At 42.6% G+C, this 22954-nt stretch overlaps 1 protein-coding gene across 1 annotated transcript in view; it reads left to right on the top strand.

The window, feature by feature from the left end:
* C8A (complement C8 alpha chain) overlaps nucleotides 1-22954 on the top strand; it is a 39971-nt gene that overhangs the window by 5714 nt on the left and 11303 nt on the right. Inside the window, exons 4-8 of the mRNA XM_048861071.2 lie at nucleotides 2730-2874; nucleotides 6216-6405; nucleotides 11419-11619; nucleotides 15093-15333; nucleotides 22698-22826. Of these exons, the coding sequence (XP_048717028.1) occupies nucleotides 2730-2874; nucleotides 6216-6405; nucleotides 11419-11619; nucleotides 15093-15333; nucleotides 22698-22826 (906 nt within the window). The remainder of the gene's footprint in view (nucleotides 1-2729; nucleotides 2875-6215; nucleotides 6406-11418; nucleotides 11620-15092; nucleotides 15334-22697; nucleotides 22827-22954) is intronic.

Here is a 22954-nt window from a genome sequence, read left to right as displayed (position 1 = left end):
ATAGCTAGCAGATCACAGATCCACCAGCTTGCTGGCTCCCTAAACTCCTGCTCAAAGGGGTGCATGGATCCCCATGAATCACAGAGTATATGCCCCCTGCCTAGTCCTCTGGAATCCTGCCCCCTCTCTGCTGCAGGCAGAAGATACCAGTTCTACTCCTGCAATAGCTCATCTCTACCTGGGAGGGAGAGAGAGAGGGCAGTGTGACTTCCTAAGACATAAGAACGGCCATACTGGGTCAGACCTAAGGTCCATCTAGCCCAGTATCCTGTCTTCTGAAAGTGGCCAATGCCAGGTGTCCCAGAGGGAGTGAATAGTGCAGGTAAGACATTGTAATACATATGAAAAACAATACAGGATATAAATACAGGAATAAAATGTTCAGACACATAGAAGAACATAAATTGTTGCGCAAAAATCAACATGGTTTCTATAAAGGGAGATCATGTCTTACTAATCTATTAGAGTTCTTTGAGGGCGTCAAACAAACATGTGGACAAGGGGGATCCAGTGGACATAGTGTACTTAGATTTCCAGAAAGCCTTTGACAAGGTCCCTCACCAAAGGCTCTTACGTAAATCAAGTTGTCATAGGTAAGAGGAAAGATCCTTTCATAGACTGAGAACTGGTTAAAAGACAGGGAACAAAGGATAGAAATAAATGATAAATTTTCAGAATGGAAAGGGGTAACTAGTGGTAGTTCCCCAAGGGTTAGTCCTAGGACCAATCCTATTCAACTTATTCATAAATGATCTGGAGATGGGGTAAACAGTGAGGTGGCAAAGTTTGCAGATGATACTAAATTGCTCAAGATAGTTAAGACCAAAGCAGACTGTGAAGAACTTCGAAAAGATCTCACAAAACTAAGTGATTGGGCAACAAAATGGCAAATGAAATTTAATGTGGATAAATGTAAAGTAATGCACACTGGAAAAAATAACTCCAACTATACATACAATATGACTGGGGCTAATTTAGCTATGACGAATCAGGAGAAAGATCTTGGAGTCATCGTGGATAATTCTCTGAAGATGTCCACCCAGTGTGCAGCGGCAGTCAAAAATGCTAACGGGATGTTAGGAACCATTAAAAAAGGGATAGAGAATAAGAAGGAGAAGATCTTATTCCCCTTATAGAAATCCATGAATACTGCGTTCAGATGTGGTCCCCTCATCTCAAAAAAGACATACTGGCATTAGAAAAGCTTCAGAAAAGGGCAACAAAAATGATAGGGGACTGGAACACATGATTTATGAGGAGAGGCCGAGGGAACTAGGATTGTTTAGTCTGCAGAAGAGAAGAATGAGAAGAATTTGATAACTGCTTTCAACTACCTGAAAGGGGGCTCCAAAGAGGATGGATCTAGGCTGTTCTTAGTGGTAGTAGATGACAGAACAAGGAGTAATGGTCTCAAGTTGCAGTGGGAGAGGTTTAGGTTGGATATTAGGAAACACTATTTCACTAGGAGGGTGGTGAAGCACTGGAATGGGTTACTTAGGGAGGTGGTGGAATCTCCTTCCTTTGAAGTTTTTAAGGTCAGGCTTGACAAAGCCCTGGCTGGGATGATTTAGTTGGGGATTGGTCCTGCTTTGAGCAGGGGTTGGACTAGATGACCTCCTGAGGTCCCTTCCAACCCTGATATTCTATGATGATATGATAGAGGTATATAAAATCATGAGTGGTGTGGAGAAATTATATAAGAACTAGAGGCCACCAAATGAAATTAATGGGTAGCAGGTTTAAAACAAATAAAAGGAAGCTCTTCTTCACTCAGCGCACAGTCAACCTGTGGAACTCCTTGCCTGAGGAGGTTGTGAAGGCTGGGACTAAAACAGGGTTTAAAAGAGAACTGGATAAATTCATGGAGGTTAAGTCCATTAATGGCTATTAGCCAGGATGGGTAAGGAATGGTGTCCCTAGCCTCTGTTTGTCAGAGGGCGGAGATGGATGGCAGGAGAGAGAGATCACTAAATCACCATCTGTTAGGTTCACTCCCTCTGGAGCACCTGGCATTGGCCACTGTCGGTAGACAGGATACTGGGCTGGATGGACCCTTGGTCTGACCCAGTATAGCCGTTCTTATGTACAGTGGTCACCTTTAATAGTTCCACCATTTGCCAGCCCTGACCACACAGAAGTTTCTGAGATACCAAGCTTTCCCCTGTATATGAATAGGGGTATTGTAAATGCCAGTGTGGGGGGTAACTTAACAAAGGGTGACTTTTTAATGGTGACCACTGTACCGTTTTCTGTGAACAAGACATCAAACTGGCCTACTGGCCTCTTGAACCAGAGTAGGTAATTCACCATGAAGGGAAGCAGGTTGCCTATGGCAGCTTAACATCCAGCTGCGGGGAGAAGCTGAGTCACTGGATCCCTGGATGCTCAAGCCATACTGCTACCACAGCCAGGGCTGCCCACACTCAGATGTCTCTCTATGGGCCACCAGTGAAAGAAGATTGTGGTTGTTCTGCACCACCTGTGCCCATGAAGGAGCTTTAGCTGCTAGGGTCTCTGAAGACTCTACGATGGCAGAAGCCAGTGTAGACCCTGGAGTGTAATACACTCCTTTTACTGAAATAAATGGAACTTTTGCCTGAGTAAGGAGATGCAGGCTCAACCCTTCTTTATGGACTTGTGTCAGTGAACACTTAAACCAAAATTACCTACTTAGACTGAACAAGCATTGTAGAGATGATTAAGAGATTACATGTACATATACACTTCAGGTCGCTGTATAAAACCCCACCTTGTATGTAACGGAGAGCCAGACTGCAGAGGTGGGTCTGATGAGAGTAACTGTGAGGATGAAGATATTGAAATCCTCTGTGAAAACCTACAGCCAATTCCTGGGTCTGAAAGAGCAGCCCAAGGGTGAGTAATTAATCTCTATTTGCTGTTCTTTCAGTCAGACCAGGATTACATTTTTATGTTGCTCTTATTCTGTAGTAGCATCATTTCTCTATGAATTGAGCTCTGACAGCATGCATAGTACTGTACAAAACAGAGGAGGAGGATATTGTCCCAAGGACTTCACAGTCTAAATGGTACAGCAGTGAGTACCACTGTAGCAGACAGGGCACTGGACTTTGAGTCAACAGACATGGCATCTGATCCAAGTTCTGCATCTGACTCACTCTGGAAGCGTGAACAAATCACTTTAACTGCAGTGCAGACATGCCCAGAGAGGTTAACATCTGCAGCTGGCCCATGTCAGCTAGCTCAGTCTCGCAAGACTTAGGCTAGGGGGCTATTTCATTGCAGTGTTGACATTTGGGCTTGGGCTCGGGCTCGGGCTCGCCTGGCAATGTCTCAGAGCCCAGGCTTCAACCCAAGCGTCTACCCCACAATTAAACATCCCCCTAGCCGGAGCCCTCTGAGCAGGAGTCAGCTGACACAGGCCAGCCACTGGCATTCAGTTGCAGTGTAGACATGCCCTCCATGTTTCTGCTTGCCCCTCAGGGTAATAATAATAATTCCCCACCTTTGTAATGCCCTATTAAGCTATAACTTTCTCTATTTAATGAAAGCAATATATGAAGTGAAATAGAACATTCTGAATGCTAAGTCTGATTGCTTTCCCCACTTTGAAGAATTAAGAGCATTGATTTAGAGCATTCAGGGCCTGTCCTCAGTGTACCTACTTGCAGGAGAAAGTATTGCTTAATCAAATCCTAAACTGATTATGACTGAATTAGGTAAGAAAAAAGTGGAATCTAAGACAGGTAACACTGGCAAACTCTCTATGATGGCATCATTTAAAGTATATATAAGCTTAGCCTTATGTGAAAGAAAATAGGAGCTACAGTATGAGAATGTGGTCCTTCATCATATAACCACTACATTAGCTTGATCCAAAGCTACAGAAGTTGGTGGAAAGACTCCTTATGAGTTAAATGGTGTTGGTGGGATTTTTTTGGAAGAAGCCCCAAAGGAGTCTATCAAAAGCTTATCAGTCCACATATTTATTTTGTTTTCATTGCCATAGACTACTGTCATTTATATTTCCCTCGGCAAAGCACACAATATTAAGTGTTCAGTATCTTCATAATTGGAAATCATGCCTCACCAATCTATTAGAATTCTTTGAAGGGATCAACATGCCTGTGGACAAGGGGGAAAACCATTGAAGATAGTGTACTTAGATTTTCAGAAAGCCTTTGACAAGGTCCCTGACTAAAGGCTCTTAAGCAAAGTAAGCTATCATGGGATAAGAGGGAAGGTCCTCTCATGGACTGGTAACTGGTTAAAAGATAGGAAACAAAGGGTAGGAATAAATGGTCGGTTTTCAGAATGGAGAGTGGTAAATAGTGGTGTCCCCCAGTGGTCTGTACTGGGACCAGTCCTATTCAACATATTCATAAATGATCTGGGGAAAAGGGTAAAACGGTGAGGTGGCAAACTTTGCAGATGATACAAAACTACTCAGGATAGTTAAGTCCAAGGCAGACTACAAACAGCTACAAAGGGACCTCTGAAAACTGGGTGACTGGGCAACAAAATGGCAGATGAAATTCAATGTGGATAAATGCAAAGTAAAGCACATTGGAAAACATAATCCCAACTATACATATAAAATGATGGGGTCTAAATTAGCTGTTGCCACTCAAGAAAGATCTTGTGGATAGTTCTCTGAAAACATCCAGTCAATGGGCAGTGGCAGTCAAAAAAGCGACCAGCATGTTGGGCATCATTAAGAAAGGGCGAGATTATAAGACAGAAAATATCATATTGCCCCTATATAAACCCATGGTACGCCCACATCTTGAATACTGCATGCAGATGTGGTCACTCCATCTCAAAAAAGATATATTGAAATTGGAAAAGTTTCAGAAAAGGGCAACAAAAATTAGGGGTATGGAACGGCTTCTGTATGAGGAAAGATTAATAAGACTGGGACTTTTCTACTTGAAAAAGAGACGACGACAAAGGGGGGATATGATAGAGGTCTATAAAATCGTGACTGGTGTGGAGAAAGTAAATAAGGAAGTGTTATTTACTCCTTCTCATAACACAAGAACTAGGGGTCACCAAATGAAATTAATAGGCAGCATGTTTAAAAAAAAATAAAAAAGAAATATTTTTTCACAAAACGCAGTCAGTCATTGGAATTCTTTGCCAGAGGATGTTGTGAAGGCCAAGACTAACAGGATTCAAAAAAGAACTAGATAAGTTCATGGAGGATAGGTCCATCAATGGCTATTAGCCAGGATGGGCAGAGATGGTGTCCCTAGCCTCTGTTTGGCAGAACCTGGGGATGGGCGACAGGGGATGGATCACTTGATGATTACCTGTTCTGTTCATTCCCTCTGGGGCACCTGGCATTGGCCACTGTCGGAAGACAGGACACTGGGCTAGATGGACCTTAGGTCTGACCCAGTATGGCCATTCTTATGTTCTTGAAGAGAATTTCCGGTTCTGAGGAATTTCTTAATGGACATCAGTGTATGCTACTTTCATTTCAGGCTACCAAGTTAGCAAAAAGACATTGACAAACTGAAGGGAATTGAGAGAAGAGAATCTAAAATGGTCAGGGAGCAGGAGGAAATGACTAATATGGAATGACTAAGTGAACCAACTATGAATAATTTGACTAAGTGGGAGCAGTCTACAAATATATGGAGGGTGTTAACACCCAAGGGGAAACAGGTAAATGAGAAAACTAGCAGAAAAGTGGTGAAATTGAGAAACAGAACGTTTACTTTGAATACCAGGAAGAATTTTGTGACAGTGAGATGGATTAGGAGGCTGTGAAATGATTTCTCAAGGGACTTGATGGAAGCCCCACAATTTGGGACATTTTCATAACTCTACCTGACCAAATACTAGAAAATGAACTACAGAGAACCATCTTTTATTGGAAGAGAGATGAACTGGATGATTTCATTAGTGTCTTCCATCTCTAATTTATGATTCTACGATACTGTCTTTGAAATAACAGGCTATTTGTCTCATTTTTAGTCAGAGAGACAAATCACTTTAGCTTAGTTCCCCCAGGAGAGGGCAAAAATGGAGAGGTGTGGAATCAAAACCTCCCATTTATGAAGTCGAAGATCCTGAGTCATTGCTATCCAAAGCAAACAGAGTCCAGTGTCTGAGAACAGAATGTATGTAAAGTCAAAGGGGGTGGGGGGAGAGAGAAAAGGTAGCGATTTTTCTTGTAGTAGCAAAGAAAGCTATAGTTAATTTCTGGATGATGTCTCTTTTCATTAAAGATACAATGTTCTTACACAAGAAGAAATGCAATTTGTATATGATCCTAAATATTATGGAGGCCAGTGTGAGTACATTTACAATGGAGAATGGCGGGAATTGAAGTATGACTCTGCATGTGAACATCTGTACTATGGGGATGATGAGAAATATTTTAGAAAACCCTACAATTTCCATGTATATCAATTTCTAGTAAGTATTTAAGATGTTAATTTAGAAACATTTTCTCACTAGGAACTGAAGTTTGCCTTAGAGATGTTATGTAGATTTTCTCAGGATATATATTACAGTTATTTCCAGCAGTAGAAAGATAACATTGAAGACCTACTTTCATGGACGAGCAGCCTCATATGCTCTGGGGCTGTTACTGAGATTGTGCATTTTGATACAATAGATTACTAGAGCAATTCCATATGTTTTGGGTCCAGTACTCCCTTCAATCAGGCTCTCCTTCAAATCCTTCCACAACACCCACCTTTTACAACAGTCTCTAAAGCAACAATTTTTTAGTTAACAAGAAGCATTTGCACAACATAGTTATGTTTAAAATCCACACATCAAGGAACTAATGTGATTCTTGCTGCATCACCCAAGCAATCCTATTACTTATTCTGGTTGAGTGGACAAGGCACTGAACTGGGTTTCTGCTCCCAGCTCGGCTATTAACGAACTGTGACACCTTGGACAAGTCATGTCACCCTCTCTGTGCCTCAGTTTCCCCATTTGTTAAATGGGGATGATGATACTTGCCCACTTTTACAGTGCTTTCAGATCTGCAGGCTGGATGACAAGTGCCATAGAAGAGCTAAGGCACCTCCCACCCCCACCTCTGTCTGTATAATGCTGGAGCTTTAAAATTCCACCTCTCTTGCTGAGAACTTCCTACACTGCAGGGTAAAGTCAGAACTGCCATGGTTAGCAGTTAGTGTGCTTTGACCATTGCTTATCCTAATCCCCGCTCTGTTACTTTTTGCTCCTCCTCTCAGGTTGTTATACCCACTTTTTGTCTATAGCCTCTTTGAGGCAGGGAAGGCCTCTTTGTTACCTCTTTGTACATTTCCCAGCACATGGAGGCAAGGGCTTTTAGGCACTAACACAAAACAAATAAACAGGGGAGGAAGGATAATCTAATGGTTAGGGCACTAGTCTAGGAACTATGGAGATTTTGCTCTGCCACAGACTTTCTACGTGAGCTTGGTTAAGTCACTCAGAACCAGATTTTCAAAGATATTTCAGCACCTAAAAATACAGATCAGAGCCTAGCGTGGTTTTCAAAAGCACCTAAGGATTGTAAGAAGGTGCTTTCTTATGCCTAACTCTCTCCATTCATCGTATGCGGGGCCTGGGCACCCAGCTTGAGGCTGAAGATTCCACTGCGTGGCAGGCAGCCTATGTGTTAGGCATTGCAGTGCTGAACAGAGTATCTTTAAGGATCTGGGCCCACAACCCTAAATCCCATTGAAATAGTTTTGAGTTAGATGCTTAACTTGCTTAGGATCTGTAGCATGAGGTCAAACACAGAGAGCCATGCTTTATGCACCTAGTAGAGAACCCTCTCACCAGGAAGGTCCCCCATTTAGTAAGCTCCCCATAGGAAAATATCCTGATCATGTCTGTTAACTGTGGAGAAACAGGAATGCTATAGTCATGCCACAGGGACTTCTGAAAATCCTAGAAGGGACCTGTCTTCATTTTTAGGTGCCTTTGAAAATCTGGCCCTAGCCCTAGGCCATATTTGAAAATGGGTCTTCAGCTTCTAAGTCAATTTTCACCCTTTCAAAAATTTTACTATGCATTCCCACAGAACACACACTTCTTCCTGCAGTGGAGATGGACTTTTAGGCCTGGTCTACCCTGCTACTTTTTAGCACTGCAACTTTCTCACTCAAGGATGTGAAAAAAACACCCCCCTGAGTGCTGCAAGTTTTAGTGCTACAAAGTGGCAGTGTAGACAGTGGACCAGCGCTGGGAGCTACTCCCCTCGTGGGGGTGGTTTTTTTACAGCGCTCTCCCAGCACTGGGGCCGCGACTACACAGCCACGTTAAAGCGCTGCCATGGTAGTGCTTAACGTTGCTAATGAAGACATGCCCTCAGATTAATACATTTTAAGGCCAGAAGGGACCACTGTGATCTAGTCTGACCACCTGAACAACACACCCCGCAGGACTTCCCTAAATTAAATTCCTGCTTCAAGTCCAGTTGTTGTGCTCAAACTAGAGCGTATCTTAAACATTTTCAGTCACGAAGAACCATTGGTAAATTGTTCCAATGGTTAGTTGCCCTCGCTGTTAAAAAAATTCCACCTTATTTCCCGTGTGAATTTGTCTAGCCTCAATGTCCAGCCATTGGATCTTGTTTTACCTTGATAATAGAAGGCTCTTCAATCTAGCAGACCAAATTTGTATTCCCATGTAGATATATATAAACTGTGATAAAATCACCCCCTTTCTCTTAGATAAACTAAAGAGATTGAGCTCCTGGAGTCTCTCAGTATATGGCATGCTGTCCAATCCTTTTAATCATTCTCGAGGCTCTTCTCTGAACCCTCTCCAATTTTTCAACATCCTTCCTGAAGTACGGACACCAGAACTGGACCTGGTATTCCTGCAGTGGTCACCCAGTGCCAAATGCAGAAGTAATATACCTCCTTACTCCTCTCAATATTCCCCTGTTTATACAGCCAAGGATTCCATTAGCTCTTTTGGCTACAGTGTCGCACTTCAGGCTTCTGTTCAGTCCCTGCTTGCCAGGATAGAGTCCATCCTATAATTATGGCTTGTATATTTTGTGCCTAGATGTATGAATTTTGATTTTGGCCATATTGAAAGGCATATTGTTTGCCAGATCCCAGCTTATCAAGCAATCTAGATGGCTCTGTATCAGTGACCAGTTCTATTTGTTATTTACCACTCCCCTGATCTGTGAGTCATCTACAAACTTTAGCAGTCATGACTTCATGTTTTCTTCCAAGTCATTGATAAAAATTTTAAATATTTAGGGCCAAGAATCTGTAGGACTCCAAGAGAAAAAACACCTATTAGATGACGTTTTTCCCATTTGCAATTATATTGAGAGACGTATCCCATTTTTAATCCATTTAATGTTTGCCGTGTTGCTTGTGTCATTCTAGTTTCTTAATCAAAATGTGGTGCAGTACCAAATGCCTTGCAGAACTCTAAATGCGCTACTTCACTGTAAAGCTCCAAAACGGTATTTTCTCTGTATGCCCCTCAAGATGGCAAGCTATTCCATGCAGAGACTTGTTGCTTTCACTAACAAATGTTATGCACTGTATAAACTACCAAAAAATTAAAAGAATGTTAAGATTGCAAAGTCAAGCACTAAAAAGTTAAGGAAGCCAGAACTAAGGTTGCCTGTGCAATCTTAATTTGGCCCTCTTGTGTGTAAGCGTTATGCTGCAGTTTATAATTACATGATCACATACCATATTTTCCACAGGATAGAAAATTCAATGCACAGGATGGACGGTGCTCACTTAACAAGCACCTGTTCAATATTTTGTGCCCCAACCCCGAGGGGCTTATTCACTGCATACTATTCAGATAGTGCTCTGAAGAAAGAATTACTAATTTCTTCATGGTCTTTTCTCTGGCACTCATCCCTACAGTATCTGAGTGATTCACAGACATCTATTAAATTATCTTCACAACATCCCTGTGAGGAGGGTAATATTATCCCCATTTTAGAGATGGGGGGTTGAAGTACTGAGATTAAAATCCACAAATTTTGAGTTTAGGAGGACCTAATTTTTCAGAGTACGTAGCATTATAAAGCAGTTCATGTGGTGAAAGCACAGCCCCCCTCCTCCCAGCTCCTCATCCAATTTCCATGTCCCTCACACCACCACCAACTGACACCCTCTTCCTGTTTTCCTCACTAGCTCCCACTCCTCGACCTGGCTCCCTGCCCAACTCGTCCCAACTTCTACTCCCTCTACCCTGCCTCCCCCGCACCAACTCTCAGTCTCAGCTTCCCTTTCTGCTCCCAGTTACAATTTCTTTGCCCAGCCAATCCCAGTTTCTCTCCCGCCCCAGACATCTTGTCCCAATCTACTCATTTTCCCCCTCCCTGGTCCAGCTTTTTGACCATTGTGAGTTCAGATCAGAGAGCTTTCTCCTTCACACTGCCTGGGTGCCATCGCTGAGGGTCCAAGGCCTGGGCTACATGGGGGTGGAGGCGGGAACCGATCTAAGTTACGCCACTTCAGCTTACATGAATAACGTAGCTGATGTCGATGTACTTAGACCTACTCACTGCGGTGTCTTCACTGCCGCAAGTCTACTGCTGCCGCTCCCCCGGCGACTCTGCCTGCGCGTCTCATGGCGCTGGAGTACAGGAGTCGATGGGAGAGCGCTCGGGGGTCGATTTATCGCGTCTAGACTAGATGCGATAAATCGACCCCCGCTGGATCGATAGTGGCCCACCGATCCCGCGGGTAGTACAGATATACCCTAAGAGAGAGAGACCCCTGCTCTTAGTTCCAGTGCCCAGCATAGACAGCTAGGAGCAGCACTTACAGCAAAAGTCCATCTGAGCCCCTGTAGCCCTGGGATGGACCGTGTTCAGTAACTCTGTGGGAATGGTGCATGCTCATGCTAGGAGCTGTCAGGGGCTCACTGTGGGTGGAATGTGCTTAGATTTTAATTGCTAAAATCTAAGCAGTCTCTTCTGAGCAGGTGTTTATAATTTATAATTTAATCTATGGTGTAGATTTTTAGAAGACTCAAAATTTGGTTAAATTGAGTCAGATTTGGCAAAAGGCACATCCCTAACACAAAAGCCACCACCATGCCAAATTTCAAGTCACTGCTCTCAAGTATAGGGGCACTAGAGTTGTTCAAAGAATATTTTTATTGTGAGCAAAAACAAAAAAAATTTATTTCCCCCTAACCCCATTCTCAGAAATAGTTGAACCATTTTTGATGATATTTTCCAGAAAATATTCAGAGTGAGTTAGGCACCACCTGGGAAAATTTCAGCAAAAACAATTAAGGTTTGGCAAAGTTATAAGCAACTGAAAACAGGGTTTTGTAATGGGAACTGTCAGACTACTTTAATAATAAGCTGCATTACCTTACCACTGACTTCACTTGGGGCAGGATCCGATACGTCAGCACAGAGAGTTATAGGATAAAGAAGGCAGGTCATAGCTGCAAAAGTAATGCCTCTTCTTTTCATTTCAGGCTCATGCTGATTCTGGATTCTCTGTTGAGTTTTATGATGATTCGAGAGATTTAATTGATGCCATAAAAAAAGATAAATCCACAAATTATGGCTTTACCTTTGGAATAAGTTATGCTAACATACCTCCCCTTTTTGAGCTAGGTTTCAGTTTATCAAAGGGTAAAGGATCCCTGAAGAATTTCACACAGTATAACGAGAAGGTAACAAAATAATGGTGCATGTGTTCTCTCAGTCATGTCTTGTTGCATTGTGCAATTTCAATTTAACTTCTGTTAGTTTATTCCCTTACTTGCATGTTTTTTAAACAATAGTAATCGTACCTTCATTTGTTCATGTAATTGCAAATGTGTCATCATTAGTAATCTTGTTTGTTGGTCTTATTACATTTAAGCAAACAGAATCATTATAATGGGAATAAAATTGAATTACAAAGTATAAGAATAAATGTCATCTTGCCCCTTCCTGTTTCATGGCTATATTAAGTATATAAATAAAGAAATGCTTAAAGTGACAAACAGGGAGGGGAAAATATCAAGATGTTCATCAAAACAGTTGTCCTCAGGGAATGAGCTCCAGTGGCAAATAGATCTTGTTCAATTTAATACAAGCTGCAATATGGTGGTAAATTAAGCTTCTATTGTATCATAAGTTAAAAGTATCTTAGTAAACAAATAGTACTAAATGGAAGTGTTTATTTTTAGTAGAAAGTTTGTATCATGGCCAAATATGTCGTGACTCCCATTTAGATTTAATAATATTAATGATAATATTTTATATTTATACTATGCCTGTGATCTACTTTTCTCTTGGTTAGTGACAAGGAACAGTAAAAGAGAATGATCTTGACAGTGTCCTACTTGAAGTGCTTACAAAACTGCTCTAAGCTGGCACCATTAAAGTATCTAGTTCTTTCTTGTCTAGAGTCACATAATTTTTTTGACGAAAACAATCAGTGATTTTATATCCTCAGAAAATGACTCATTAAAAGGGCTGGGTCACAAGGGTCACTCACCACACCTCCTGCTGGTTCTCCCAGGGAATAGCTCCTCCAGCCTGTGCTCCCATTCCGGTGGTGTCTTCCGCCATCCTATCTCCCACTACACTGCTCACTCCCAGATCTACATCTTCCTCTTCATGACTTGGCCCTCCAGCCAGGTCACTAAAGTCCTCCCCTTCTGGGGAATTCAAAGGTCTTCCAGACTCTGCTGTCAGGATGGCATCTCCGACACGTTGTGCCACTATCCAGTGGCTGGTAGGGGAACCAAGGTTCCAGCTCAGGGATCCTATAACATGCAGCCAAGGCCTATATCTCTTTATTTCCCTGGGCTTCTTCCTACTTCACTGGTTTCTCCCCTCTCTGGGTTTACCAGCATCTTAACTCCTTCCACTTAGTGAGTGAGTGAGTAACTGTAGCCTGCCTTCCTACCACCACTGCTTGTGGCCAGCTACTTGGCTATATACTGGACCCCTCCTGCTCCGGCACAGCTGAGCCTACTCATAATTAGTGGCCAGCTCCCTGGCTCCCCCTTCAGGTGCACCTAGGGGATTTAATTGGCCTGCTTGGCCACCTTAACCTCTTCCAAGTCTGTGTGGGGCTGACACCCCATCACAGGCAGGGCAGCCCATTGTGTCAGTTTCTGAGACTTGGAGCAATGGCTCAAACATGAGAGAACTTGCAGGAGAATGCTCTCCAGTCACGTGGACTTTGGGGAACAGCATCCTCTGCCCTCAAAGGAGAACGGCCAGGGTGTCTGCACAGCTGAGACACAGCTAATTAATGCTGAGTAGGGGAAGCAACGCCAGGCACCAGCTGCCATGTGGATTTGTTGATATACTCACTCTTCTCCTCTGCACCCCCTTGCAGAGACATGCTATGAAATGTACTAGGTGTGTGTGTGCACACATGTGACATTGCTATAGAGAAGATACACGATTCTACTATTAGTGCTATCTAAAGAAGGTCTTCTTTAACTTAAGTGGTAAAAGCTTATGTTTTCTGGAGCTGAAGGACCACAGTTCTAGTACCAGCGCCAAGGGGAGAGGAGAGTGTGTATTTGTGTGTTAGCGAGCATGTGTGAGCAATGTAGTAATTGCATCTGGGTGTGGCACCTGGATCTTTTACATGGCCCCAAGAATCGCATCGACTTTGTTTGGTGGAGTTCCCCTGCAGAGGTTCTCCATTGCTTGCTGTCCAGCAGAGTGGCCATAACATAGTTTTGCTGTGTAAAGGGAAGTTACCAGGTTAAATCTGGCCACTAGGTTTAGGTTTTACAAAACAAATACATTTTAACAGAACCTAACACCAATAGAAATGATTCAATTTTTAAAAAATATTTCTATTTTTAAGACATATAAATATTCTCTGGAAGCATTGCAATTCCATTATTGAAGCTTTGGGCTAGGCCATAGAAGCCCGCACCAAAATTGACTAAAAATTGTAAAGTGAAACTGACAAGCCGACTTTAATGGTCAAAGCTGAGAGATATGCAAAAGTGAACAAACAGCATAAACAGTGACATGTCAGTTAGATGTTCAATTGTCAAAGGAATTATTTGTAATACAGGAAAGGAGTAGAGCAGCAGTTCTCAAACTGTGGGTCGGGACCCTCTTTGAATGGCGTCACCAGGGGTGGCTTAGACTTCCTGGGGCCTGGGGCTGAAGCCCAAACCCCACTGCCCAGTGCTGAAGCCAAAGCCCAAGGGCTTCAGCTCTGGGTGGCAGGGCTCAGATTGCAAGCCCCCTGACAAGGGGCTGAAGCCTTTGAGTTTCAGCTTTGTACCCCCCACAGCCCGCCCGGAGTGGTGGGGCTTGGGCTTTGGACTCTCTCCTCCGCGGGGCAGTGGGCCTTGGGTGGGCTCAGGCTTCAGTGCCCCTCCTGGGGTTGTGAAGTAATTTTTGTTGTCAGAAAGGGGTCACGGTGCAATGAAGTTTGAGAACCCCTGGAGTAGAGCATCCGATTTACAGGGGAAAAAAGCATAAGGAGCCTATTCTGATTTCACGTATACAGTATTGCGAACGCCAAGTGCACAAGTGCTGGGACTAGAGGTTCCTGGGGGGTGCAGCCACACCCTCTGGCTTGAAGTGGTTTCCATCATATACAGGGTTTGCAGCTTGGTTCGATGGCTCTCAGTACCCCTACTATACAAATTGTTCCAGCTCCACTGCCCAGGTGATCAAAAATCATGACTCCAGCTCCCCAAAATCACGAGATTTGCTTTAAAATATGTTAAGAAATAAAATGTATTTTTAGTTTCCTTCTTGTTTTTTGATCCTTTAAGGGACACTTGGGTCACACTTTCAAGCTTTTCTCTGCAACCATAAGAGCTAGAAACTTTTTTTTTAAATGAAAGCTGAGATTTTCTCAGAATCACTTGACTCCAGGAACTGAAGCTGTAAGAAAAAGAGCAGATATTGAGAGATTTGAGATAAAATCACAAGAGTTGGCAACACTGCTTACCTCCATTACAGACCAATATATCTCTGTTGGCTTCAGTGAGGATACATTAGTGTTCTTTAGTGGAGAATCAGGCTCAGACAATGTTCCTTTAGAGGGCTCCCAGCTTGGTGTAAACCCACTGAATGTTTATATCGCTATTCTGCAATGTGGACCCATGCATATTTCTCAGGGAAGAGGCACGTTTCCCTTTTAATGTCTGTTTTGCTTTATCTGAAGAACACAGAATTCATTAGAGCCATAACAAAGGTACAGACAGCGCGGTTCAAAATGAGACGGGATAACATAGTTCTGGATGAAGACGTGCTTCAGTCCCTGATGGCGCTTCCAGAAAGCTACAACTATGGAATGTATGCCCAATTTATTAACGACTACGGTACCCATTTCATGACATCTGGGACCATGGGAGGCATCTTTGAATATATCCTCGTCATTAACAAAGAAGAAATGGATAGAAAAGGTTAGAATAATGCTACAAATTCCATGTCCGTCATTTTATTCTCCGACTGTCCCCCTCTGATTGTTTAATGTTATAAACTGTTCAGACTAACGGCTGGGTTCCTCCCTCTTCATCCTCCCAGGCATGGAGCAATAGTGCTAGCCCGGCTAAAGCAGCACCTACCCCCTGAGGATACATATAGCCACTCACCACCTGGCACGTCCTACCCCTGACCCATCTACCTCCACCAAATTCCCCCTAACCACCGCTCACGGGACCAGCTGCCACTGTTCCACATTATGCTCATGCAGAGCCACTTACACTGACTTTCCACAGTTTGCCCTCCTGTGCAGCAAGTCAGCAGCTTCTGAGTAGCATTTGGGCCTTCTGGCCTTCGAGAGCAGGGCCAGGAGTTAGCTCACAGTGGCTAAAATTAGGCACTCTGAGTCACTCCCAGCGCTTTAGTATTCTTGGCTTCAGTACATTTCATAGGTGAGTTAAATATAATGAGTCAGATTCCGCAGCTGGCGTCATTTGGCATAAATGGAATTACACTGATTTACACCAGCTGAGGTTCTGGCCCTAAATCTTTTTTAAAGTACATCTCCTTTTGGTCACTAGGAGGCATGTGAGAAGTTAAACTGGAGGCTCTCTAGGTTCGATTATTTATCTTTTATCCTGCTGTAAGGTGTTAAATAAACCAATAAGTACACCTCACAGTCAGCATGCAGTTCCTGTCCAGCTCATTCATTGTACTGGGGAATCTACATGGCTTTTTCATCTTTTTAATCTTTATATTAGTATGGCTGCTATATGGGAGGCATCATCCCTGTGGACATGAACTCATCTCCAATGTGCTCTCTCAAAACAGGCGAACTCAGAAGACTGAGGTATTCTGTAACATTGACTCTGAAAAGATGTGACCTGTCAGGGGGTTTTAAAGTTCATGATTAGGGTTTCCCTTTCCAATGGGCCAAACCAGAACCACAAGTCCAAACCTCCCCACACTTTGGGGGTAGTTTCTACATCCAGACTCAATATGGATCCAAATTTTGCAGCTCTCATTACCTCCCAGAAGAAGGACTGTCAATTATCTTTTGCACGACGCCTGGTTAAACAAACAGGTATATCCTGTGGGGATGAAAACAGAGGAAAGTCACCAGCAAGGCATCTTGTTCTACTTTCTTACATCAAAGTTTCCCTTGGCAGTAATTAGTAGTTTCGGCAGGAGTCTGGATTTGTCCAGTACCCTTTCTTGACCGTATCATTCTCCTATAACTTACATATAATGGCGCTGCATCTTTTCCACCAGCTAATTTTGCAACCAATGACTGCCTTGTGTCATCAGCATCTAGGCTTCCCAAATCTGAACCTGTTCTTTTCACATCCTTTTTGCTCTCCCTGGCTTATTACTACAGAAAGGGAGGACAGCACCTGGAGAAAAGTTCATTTATCAGTACAGAGATCGGGACGGGTCCAGAATGCAGTAAGGGATTTCATGTCCATATTCAGAAGCCTGAACACTTAATAACTGGCTGCCTGGGAACAAAACAACCACATACAGAGATCCAGAGGAAAGAATGACACTGTCACTCAAACTTCAACAATCAGTGCAGGCCTCAATCATATATGATGGAACCCTTAGCGAGACCTAGTCTAAAAACCAAGCTCTCCTCTGAGAGGGTCGCCATGAGTGACCCAGACACAAGTGTATCAGGATCGACCCCTAAGGACATTCTCTTCACACTGTTGGGGAAAATTGTAGCTTTGATTATACTTGCTAGCACTAAGATCAAGAAAAAAGGCATTACACAGACAGATCAAGATACACTCAAAGGCATTTGTTTGTTCTGAATGTGTGAAAAATGCATTGTACTTGGCCTTACATCTGCCATTTGACACTGGATGGCTTGTAATCTCAGGAATGACAGAGTTCTGCTCACTACAGCTTTCAATCAATGGAGATGTGCAGGGCTGCATGGTTATGCCTGTAAATTATGTTTATGTAATGTATCATCTGCAGTTTGGATTGCATGCACATCAGTTTCTGGGTAGTTGAAACATAAAGCCTCTTCTAATCAAGAATGAGGATGCAGAACAACATAGTCCTTTGGTACACTCACAAGATTGTTAGTGAAAATGCAAAGTCAACTACCGTGTGATAGATACTACAACCCTTATACATCCAATGATACAAGCAGGCATTAGTCATCTATAGCATCTGTTAGAGGTTCTGCTTTGGTTTCAACCTGGTGGCCTAAGATGGAGACTATGATGATAGCAATAGTAAAAGACAGCCAGATGCTCAGCTGGTATAAATCAGCTTCATTGACTTCAGTAAGACTATGGCAGTTTATGATTTGGCCTGGAGTAGTTTGGGTATCTACAAAGACACATATTCAATGCTCAGAGCCAACCATAGAGAGTGTTACAAAAGAAGTACTTAGCAACAGAAATGATTTGTACAGCTCTCCTGAAGTCTGTGTCCTTATTCTTGGAGACGCTCTGTGTCCTCCACTCCTGGAAGAGTGAGTGACAAAGAGGTGACCAAGATCTTGGCAAGGAAGACTTTAAGAAGCAGACTGCCAAGTTAGAGGAAAGGATTAATCACCAGCAGCTGGACAGGAGCTGTTATTTTACTTTATCTTGTGCTTACTGTGTATCTGAGATGAGATTTACTGCTACAAAGATGCCCTATTTTAAAAATGAGGGATGTTGGAGTTCTGCAAGAGATAAAAAATGTGCCCCAGAAGAGAGATAATTTTCATTCTAATGTAGGATACTTGTATAATTTCCATTTATAGTGGATACCAGTAAAAACTCAACATTTATCAACTGATAAAGCATTATATCCCATAGGGAATGAAACTGCAGAGTCTCAGATTCCACCACATGGTAATAATTGGTAAGTGTTGATGGTTTAATAGTGACCACTATATGTCATAGAAAGTTACATAGGCATCTATATCCTAAAATATCAGTGCAGGGCTTATATTATGCCATACATGGGTACTGGACAGATTTCCTATTGAATGAGGTGGTTCCTCACTATGTTGTTACATGGTGTGTATGAGTCAGATCCTCAGCTGCTGTAAATCAGCACAGCTCAATTGAAATCAGTTGAATTTACACCAGTTGAAGAACTGGCCCTGTACTTTCTTAAAAAAAAAACACCAAAAAACGTTATCACTAAAACTTGAGCCACTGAGCTGCATAAACGAGCACTAACTAATACAACTAGTTTGTCCTAACCAATTACTAAGCTATATCCCGATATTACGCCATTTAGAACGAAGGCAAAAATCCCATTGAAATGGAAATTTGTCTCAATAAGGACTGAGTAAAAATGAATAAGGGTATCATGATAAGGCACCTTGTGAATCATGCCACCAACATTTTTCATTCCTTCTTTTTAAAATAAATTCTTGTTTTATTACACAGCAGAAAAATTGAGTAATTCATTAACAGCTATAACGACATTTTGGGGAGATGCAGTCAGCACAGAATAGTATGGAAAGAGCCTTTTCATATTCTGATTAATTCAAAATGCAGCAATATATCTCATGAGTAGGACACATTCAACTATCTGAAATTACATCAGATGATAAACAATCATGGTTTCCCCTCCTGCAAAGAGCCAGTATTCTGTATGACTACCCTTTTGCAACAATAACCACTTCAATATTTATCAAGACTGGATCTACAGTATTCGTGACAACCAATTGCAAATTGTATTGACAGACCCTTGCTGAGCATAATTATTCAACAGGAACCATGGTGAATCAATTAATCAGAGTGTATCTCAACTTTAATTTTATGGCACTTCAATGCTGAGATAAGCAATCATTCATGTTGCTTTGAGTGAATGAATTTTATCTGGTTTCAGAGTAGCAGCCGTGTTAGTCTCTATTTGCAAAAAGAAAAGGAGTACTTGTGGCACCTTAGAGACTAACCAATTTATTTGAGCATAAGCTTTCGTGAGCTACAGCTCACTTCATCGGATGCATTCAGTGGAAAATACAGTGGGGAGATTTATATGCACAGAGAACATGAAACAATGGGTGTTATCATACACACAGTAAGGAGAGTGATCACTTAAGATGAGCTAATACCAGCAGGAGAGCGGGGCCGTGGGGGGGGGGGGGGAGAAAACCTTTTGTAGTGATAATCAAGGTGGGCCATTTCCAGCAGTTGACAAGAACGTCTGAGGAACAGTGGGGGGGGGGGGGGGGGGAGGAGGGGAGGAAATAAACATGGGGAAATAGTTTTACTTTGTGTAATGACCCATCCACTCCCAGTCTTGACAGAGCCAGAAGAGTACCCAGAAGTCACCTACTACAGGACAGGCCCAAAAAAGAAAATAACAGAACTCCACTAGCCGTCACCTTCAGCCCCCAACTAAAACCTCTCCAACGCATCATCAAGGATCTACAACCTATCCTGAAGGACGACCCATCACTCTCACAGATCTTGGGAGACAGGCCAGTCCTTGCTTACAGACAGCCCCCCAACCTGAAGCAAATACTCACTGGCAACCACACACCACACAACAGAACCACTAACCCAGGAACCTATCCTTGCAACAAAGCCCATTGCCAACTGTGTCCACATATCTATTCAGGGGACACCATCGTAGGGCCTAATCACATCAGCCACACTATCAGAGGCTCTTTCACCTGCACATCTACCAATGTGATATATGCCATCATGTGCCAGCAATGCCCCTCTGCCATGGTCAAACTGGACAGTCTCTACGTAAAAGAATAAATGGACACAAATCAGATGTCAAGAATTATAACATTCATAAACCAGTCGGAGAACACTTCAATCTCTCTGGTCACTTGATTACAGACCTAAAAGTCGCAATATTACAACAAAAAGACTTCAAAAACAGACTCCAACAAGAGACTGCTGAATTGGAATTAATTTGCAAACTGGATACAATTAACTTAGGCTTGAATAGAGACTGGGAGTGGATGGGTCATATACAAAGTAAAACTATTTCCCCATGTTTATTCCCCCCCCTCCCCCATTGTTCCTTAGACGTTCTTGTCAACTGCTGGAAATGGCCCATCTTGATTATCACTACAAAAGGTTCCCCCCCTCCACGCTCCTGCTGGTAATATCTCATCTTAAGTGATCACTCTCCTTACAGTGTGTATGATAACACCCATTGTTTCATGTTCTCTGTGTATATAAATCTCCCAACTGTATTTTCCACTGAATGCATCTGATGAAGGGAATTTTATCTATTTCTGTTTACAATTGTTGAATATTTTACTCCTTGTAATTGAATGCTGCATGTTTACTCTTTCTCAGGGCCCAGGCCTATAATGCAATGAGACCTTCTATTCCTATTGAAGTCAATGAGAAATGAAGGGTTAGGCACTCTCCATCTCCCATCAACTTGAATGGGAGTTCAGGGGGCAGACTGCCTCTCTTGAGGTGCTCAGCATCTCACATGCTCAGGGTCTGATCCTGCACCAGTAAGCCAATGAGCCAGATTCTGGTCTCAATTGTTGCAGGCATGCACAGGTGTGACTCAACTGGAGTTACTCCTTATTCACAGGAGTAGCAGTAGAGAAGAGACTTGTGCTCAACAGCATTTGCTAGTTACGTCAATTGAAGCAAACTCAGGCCTACAGGCCTGATACTGATGAGAGGCAGTGTGGCCTAGTGGGAGGACTGAACTTAGCATCAGGCCACCTATGTTCTATTCCCGCCTTGGCAACCAGCCTGCTGGGTGACCTTGGGCAAGTCTGTTTGCCTCTTTATGCTTCAGTTTCTCGATCTGTAAAATGGGCATAATGATACAGTAAAGTTCTTCGTAAAGCACTACTGATTAGAGCCCTGCATGGATACAAAAGCAGCTATCCCTGGTCACGCTATGTGTGTATGCAAGTAGCTCACACGGTCCTGGACAGGAGATGCAAAGGAGCGTTGAAGGGACGCTGTGACCAGGGACAGCTGCCAGTGAGCCTGGTGCCCGCCCCAGTGGGCAGGGCTGGGGGGGAGAAGGGGTACAGCCACGCCAGAGGAACTGCTTGCACTGGGCACTGGTTCCTGCAAGCAGCGGCCCGACACGCTGCTGCTTTCACCGCTGTGGTTCCTGGCCCCGTCGCTGGCCATGGTCTCACTCGTTGGCAGTAGAGCCCTGCAACGCTGCAGATATCCACCTTATATCTATGGATACAAATTTTGTATTCACGCAGGGCTCTACTACTGATGAAAAGGGCTATATAAAAGCTAGGTATTATTATCCTGCATTCACTGAAATCAATGGAAGACTTGCCATTAACTTCTGCTGAACTTGCCTTTATAAATATATATATATGTGTGTATATATATATATATATACACACACACACACTGAAATTTACACATAACAAAACATTGTTGACCTAAGAAATGTGCCTGCTACTGTACTTTGGTGAAACCACTTCTTTATTTCAGTTCTCTTCTCTACAGCTTGTTCACAGGACTCCAGTTATTTATTTTTTACAATACATACAGCCGTAGTGGTGGTTAACGGTAATATAAGAGCATGCAATAAACCTTCAGTGATTTTCAAAGGATAAACAATTGATACATTTTTATTGAAGTTACTATTCTAGCCAATCATTTTATCTCACTAGAACAACTCATGCAAATTGACCCAAATGGTATTGTAATTCTGTGGCAGCTATTTTCAGTACGGAGGTTTTTTCAGTATCTGTTCAGTAATGTTTTGTAAAACATTATCTACTGGCCAAAATCTATGGGGCCAGTACTTCAGCTGGTCACTTGAGCTACGTCAATTTATATCAGCTCAGGTTATGATCAATGTATCCCAGGAAGTCATATTTGGCTAAGGCCAAACTCCTATAAAAAGGCAAACGCTCTCTGCAACACTGTCTTCTGACCCTCTATCTAATTATGTAGCTAATATGCCAGTCTCAGTATGCAGATGATTAAGAAGCATATTATGATGTAGGCACCAGATACTCCGTTGCTAAAAATTGGCATAGGTCTATTGACTTTAGTGGGTTTAAATAGAATGTAAACAGATAGAACGGAACCTGACATATGAAGGGACTTCCTAGATTTGAGATTTTTCACTCTTCTTTTAAAAGAAAATCTTTTGGGGCAAGTATTTTGCCCTTTCAGACTTAACAATCACTGACATACCTGAGCCATATATTTGGCTTCCACATCAGAACGACAAAGCCCAGCAAAATCATTTTCACAATGATGGCAATAATTTCTTAGCTTCCACAAATGTGCCATACATAGCTGTATGAATATTTTATTGGTTGATGTGCCCGCAAGTACCACTGGGAAAAAAATGATGCCGTTCTTACCAATAATGACACTGACATTATTGTTTTTCTTGTTTTGTTTTACAGCCATTAGTGCTGAAACAATAAGTTCCTGTTTTGGTCTGTCAGGAGGCCTCATGTACGAAAAGGAAAGAACAGATATATCAATGTCACTATCATACAAAAAGTGTGATAAGGAAGGATTCCTTAAAACTGGTATGATGCCCGAAAAGGGAATACACAGAATATATTTGTTTTACTAGTAAATCTTGAGCTGAATTCACCATTGGTGTAAGTGGATCAAACTGCATTTGTGGAGTTCTTACCCACTGATGTCAGTAATG

This window comes from Caretta caretta, chromosome 8, assembly GCF_965140235.1.
Source record: "Caretta caretta isolate rCarCar2 chromosome 8, rCarCar1.hap1, whole genome shotgun sequence".
Taxonomy (NCBI): Eukaryota; Metazoa; Chordata; order Testudines; family Cheloniidae; genus Caretta; species Caretta caretta.
This window is presented reverse-complemented; position numbering and strand designations above follow the sequence as displayed.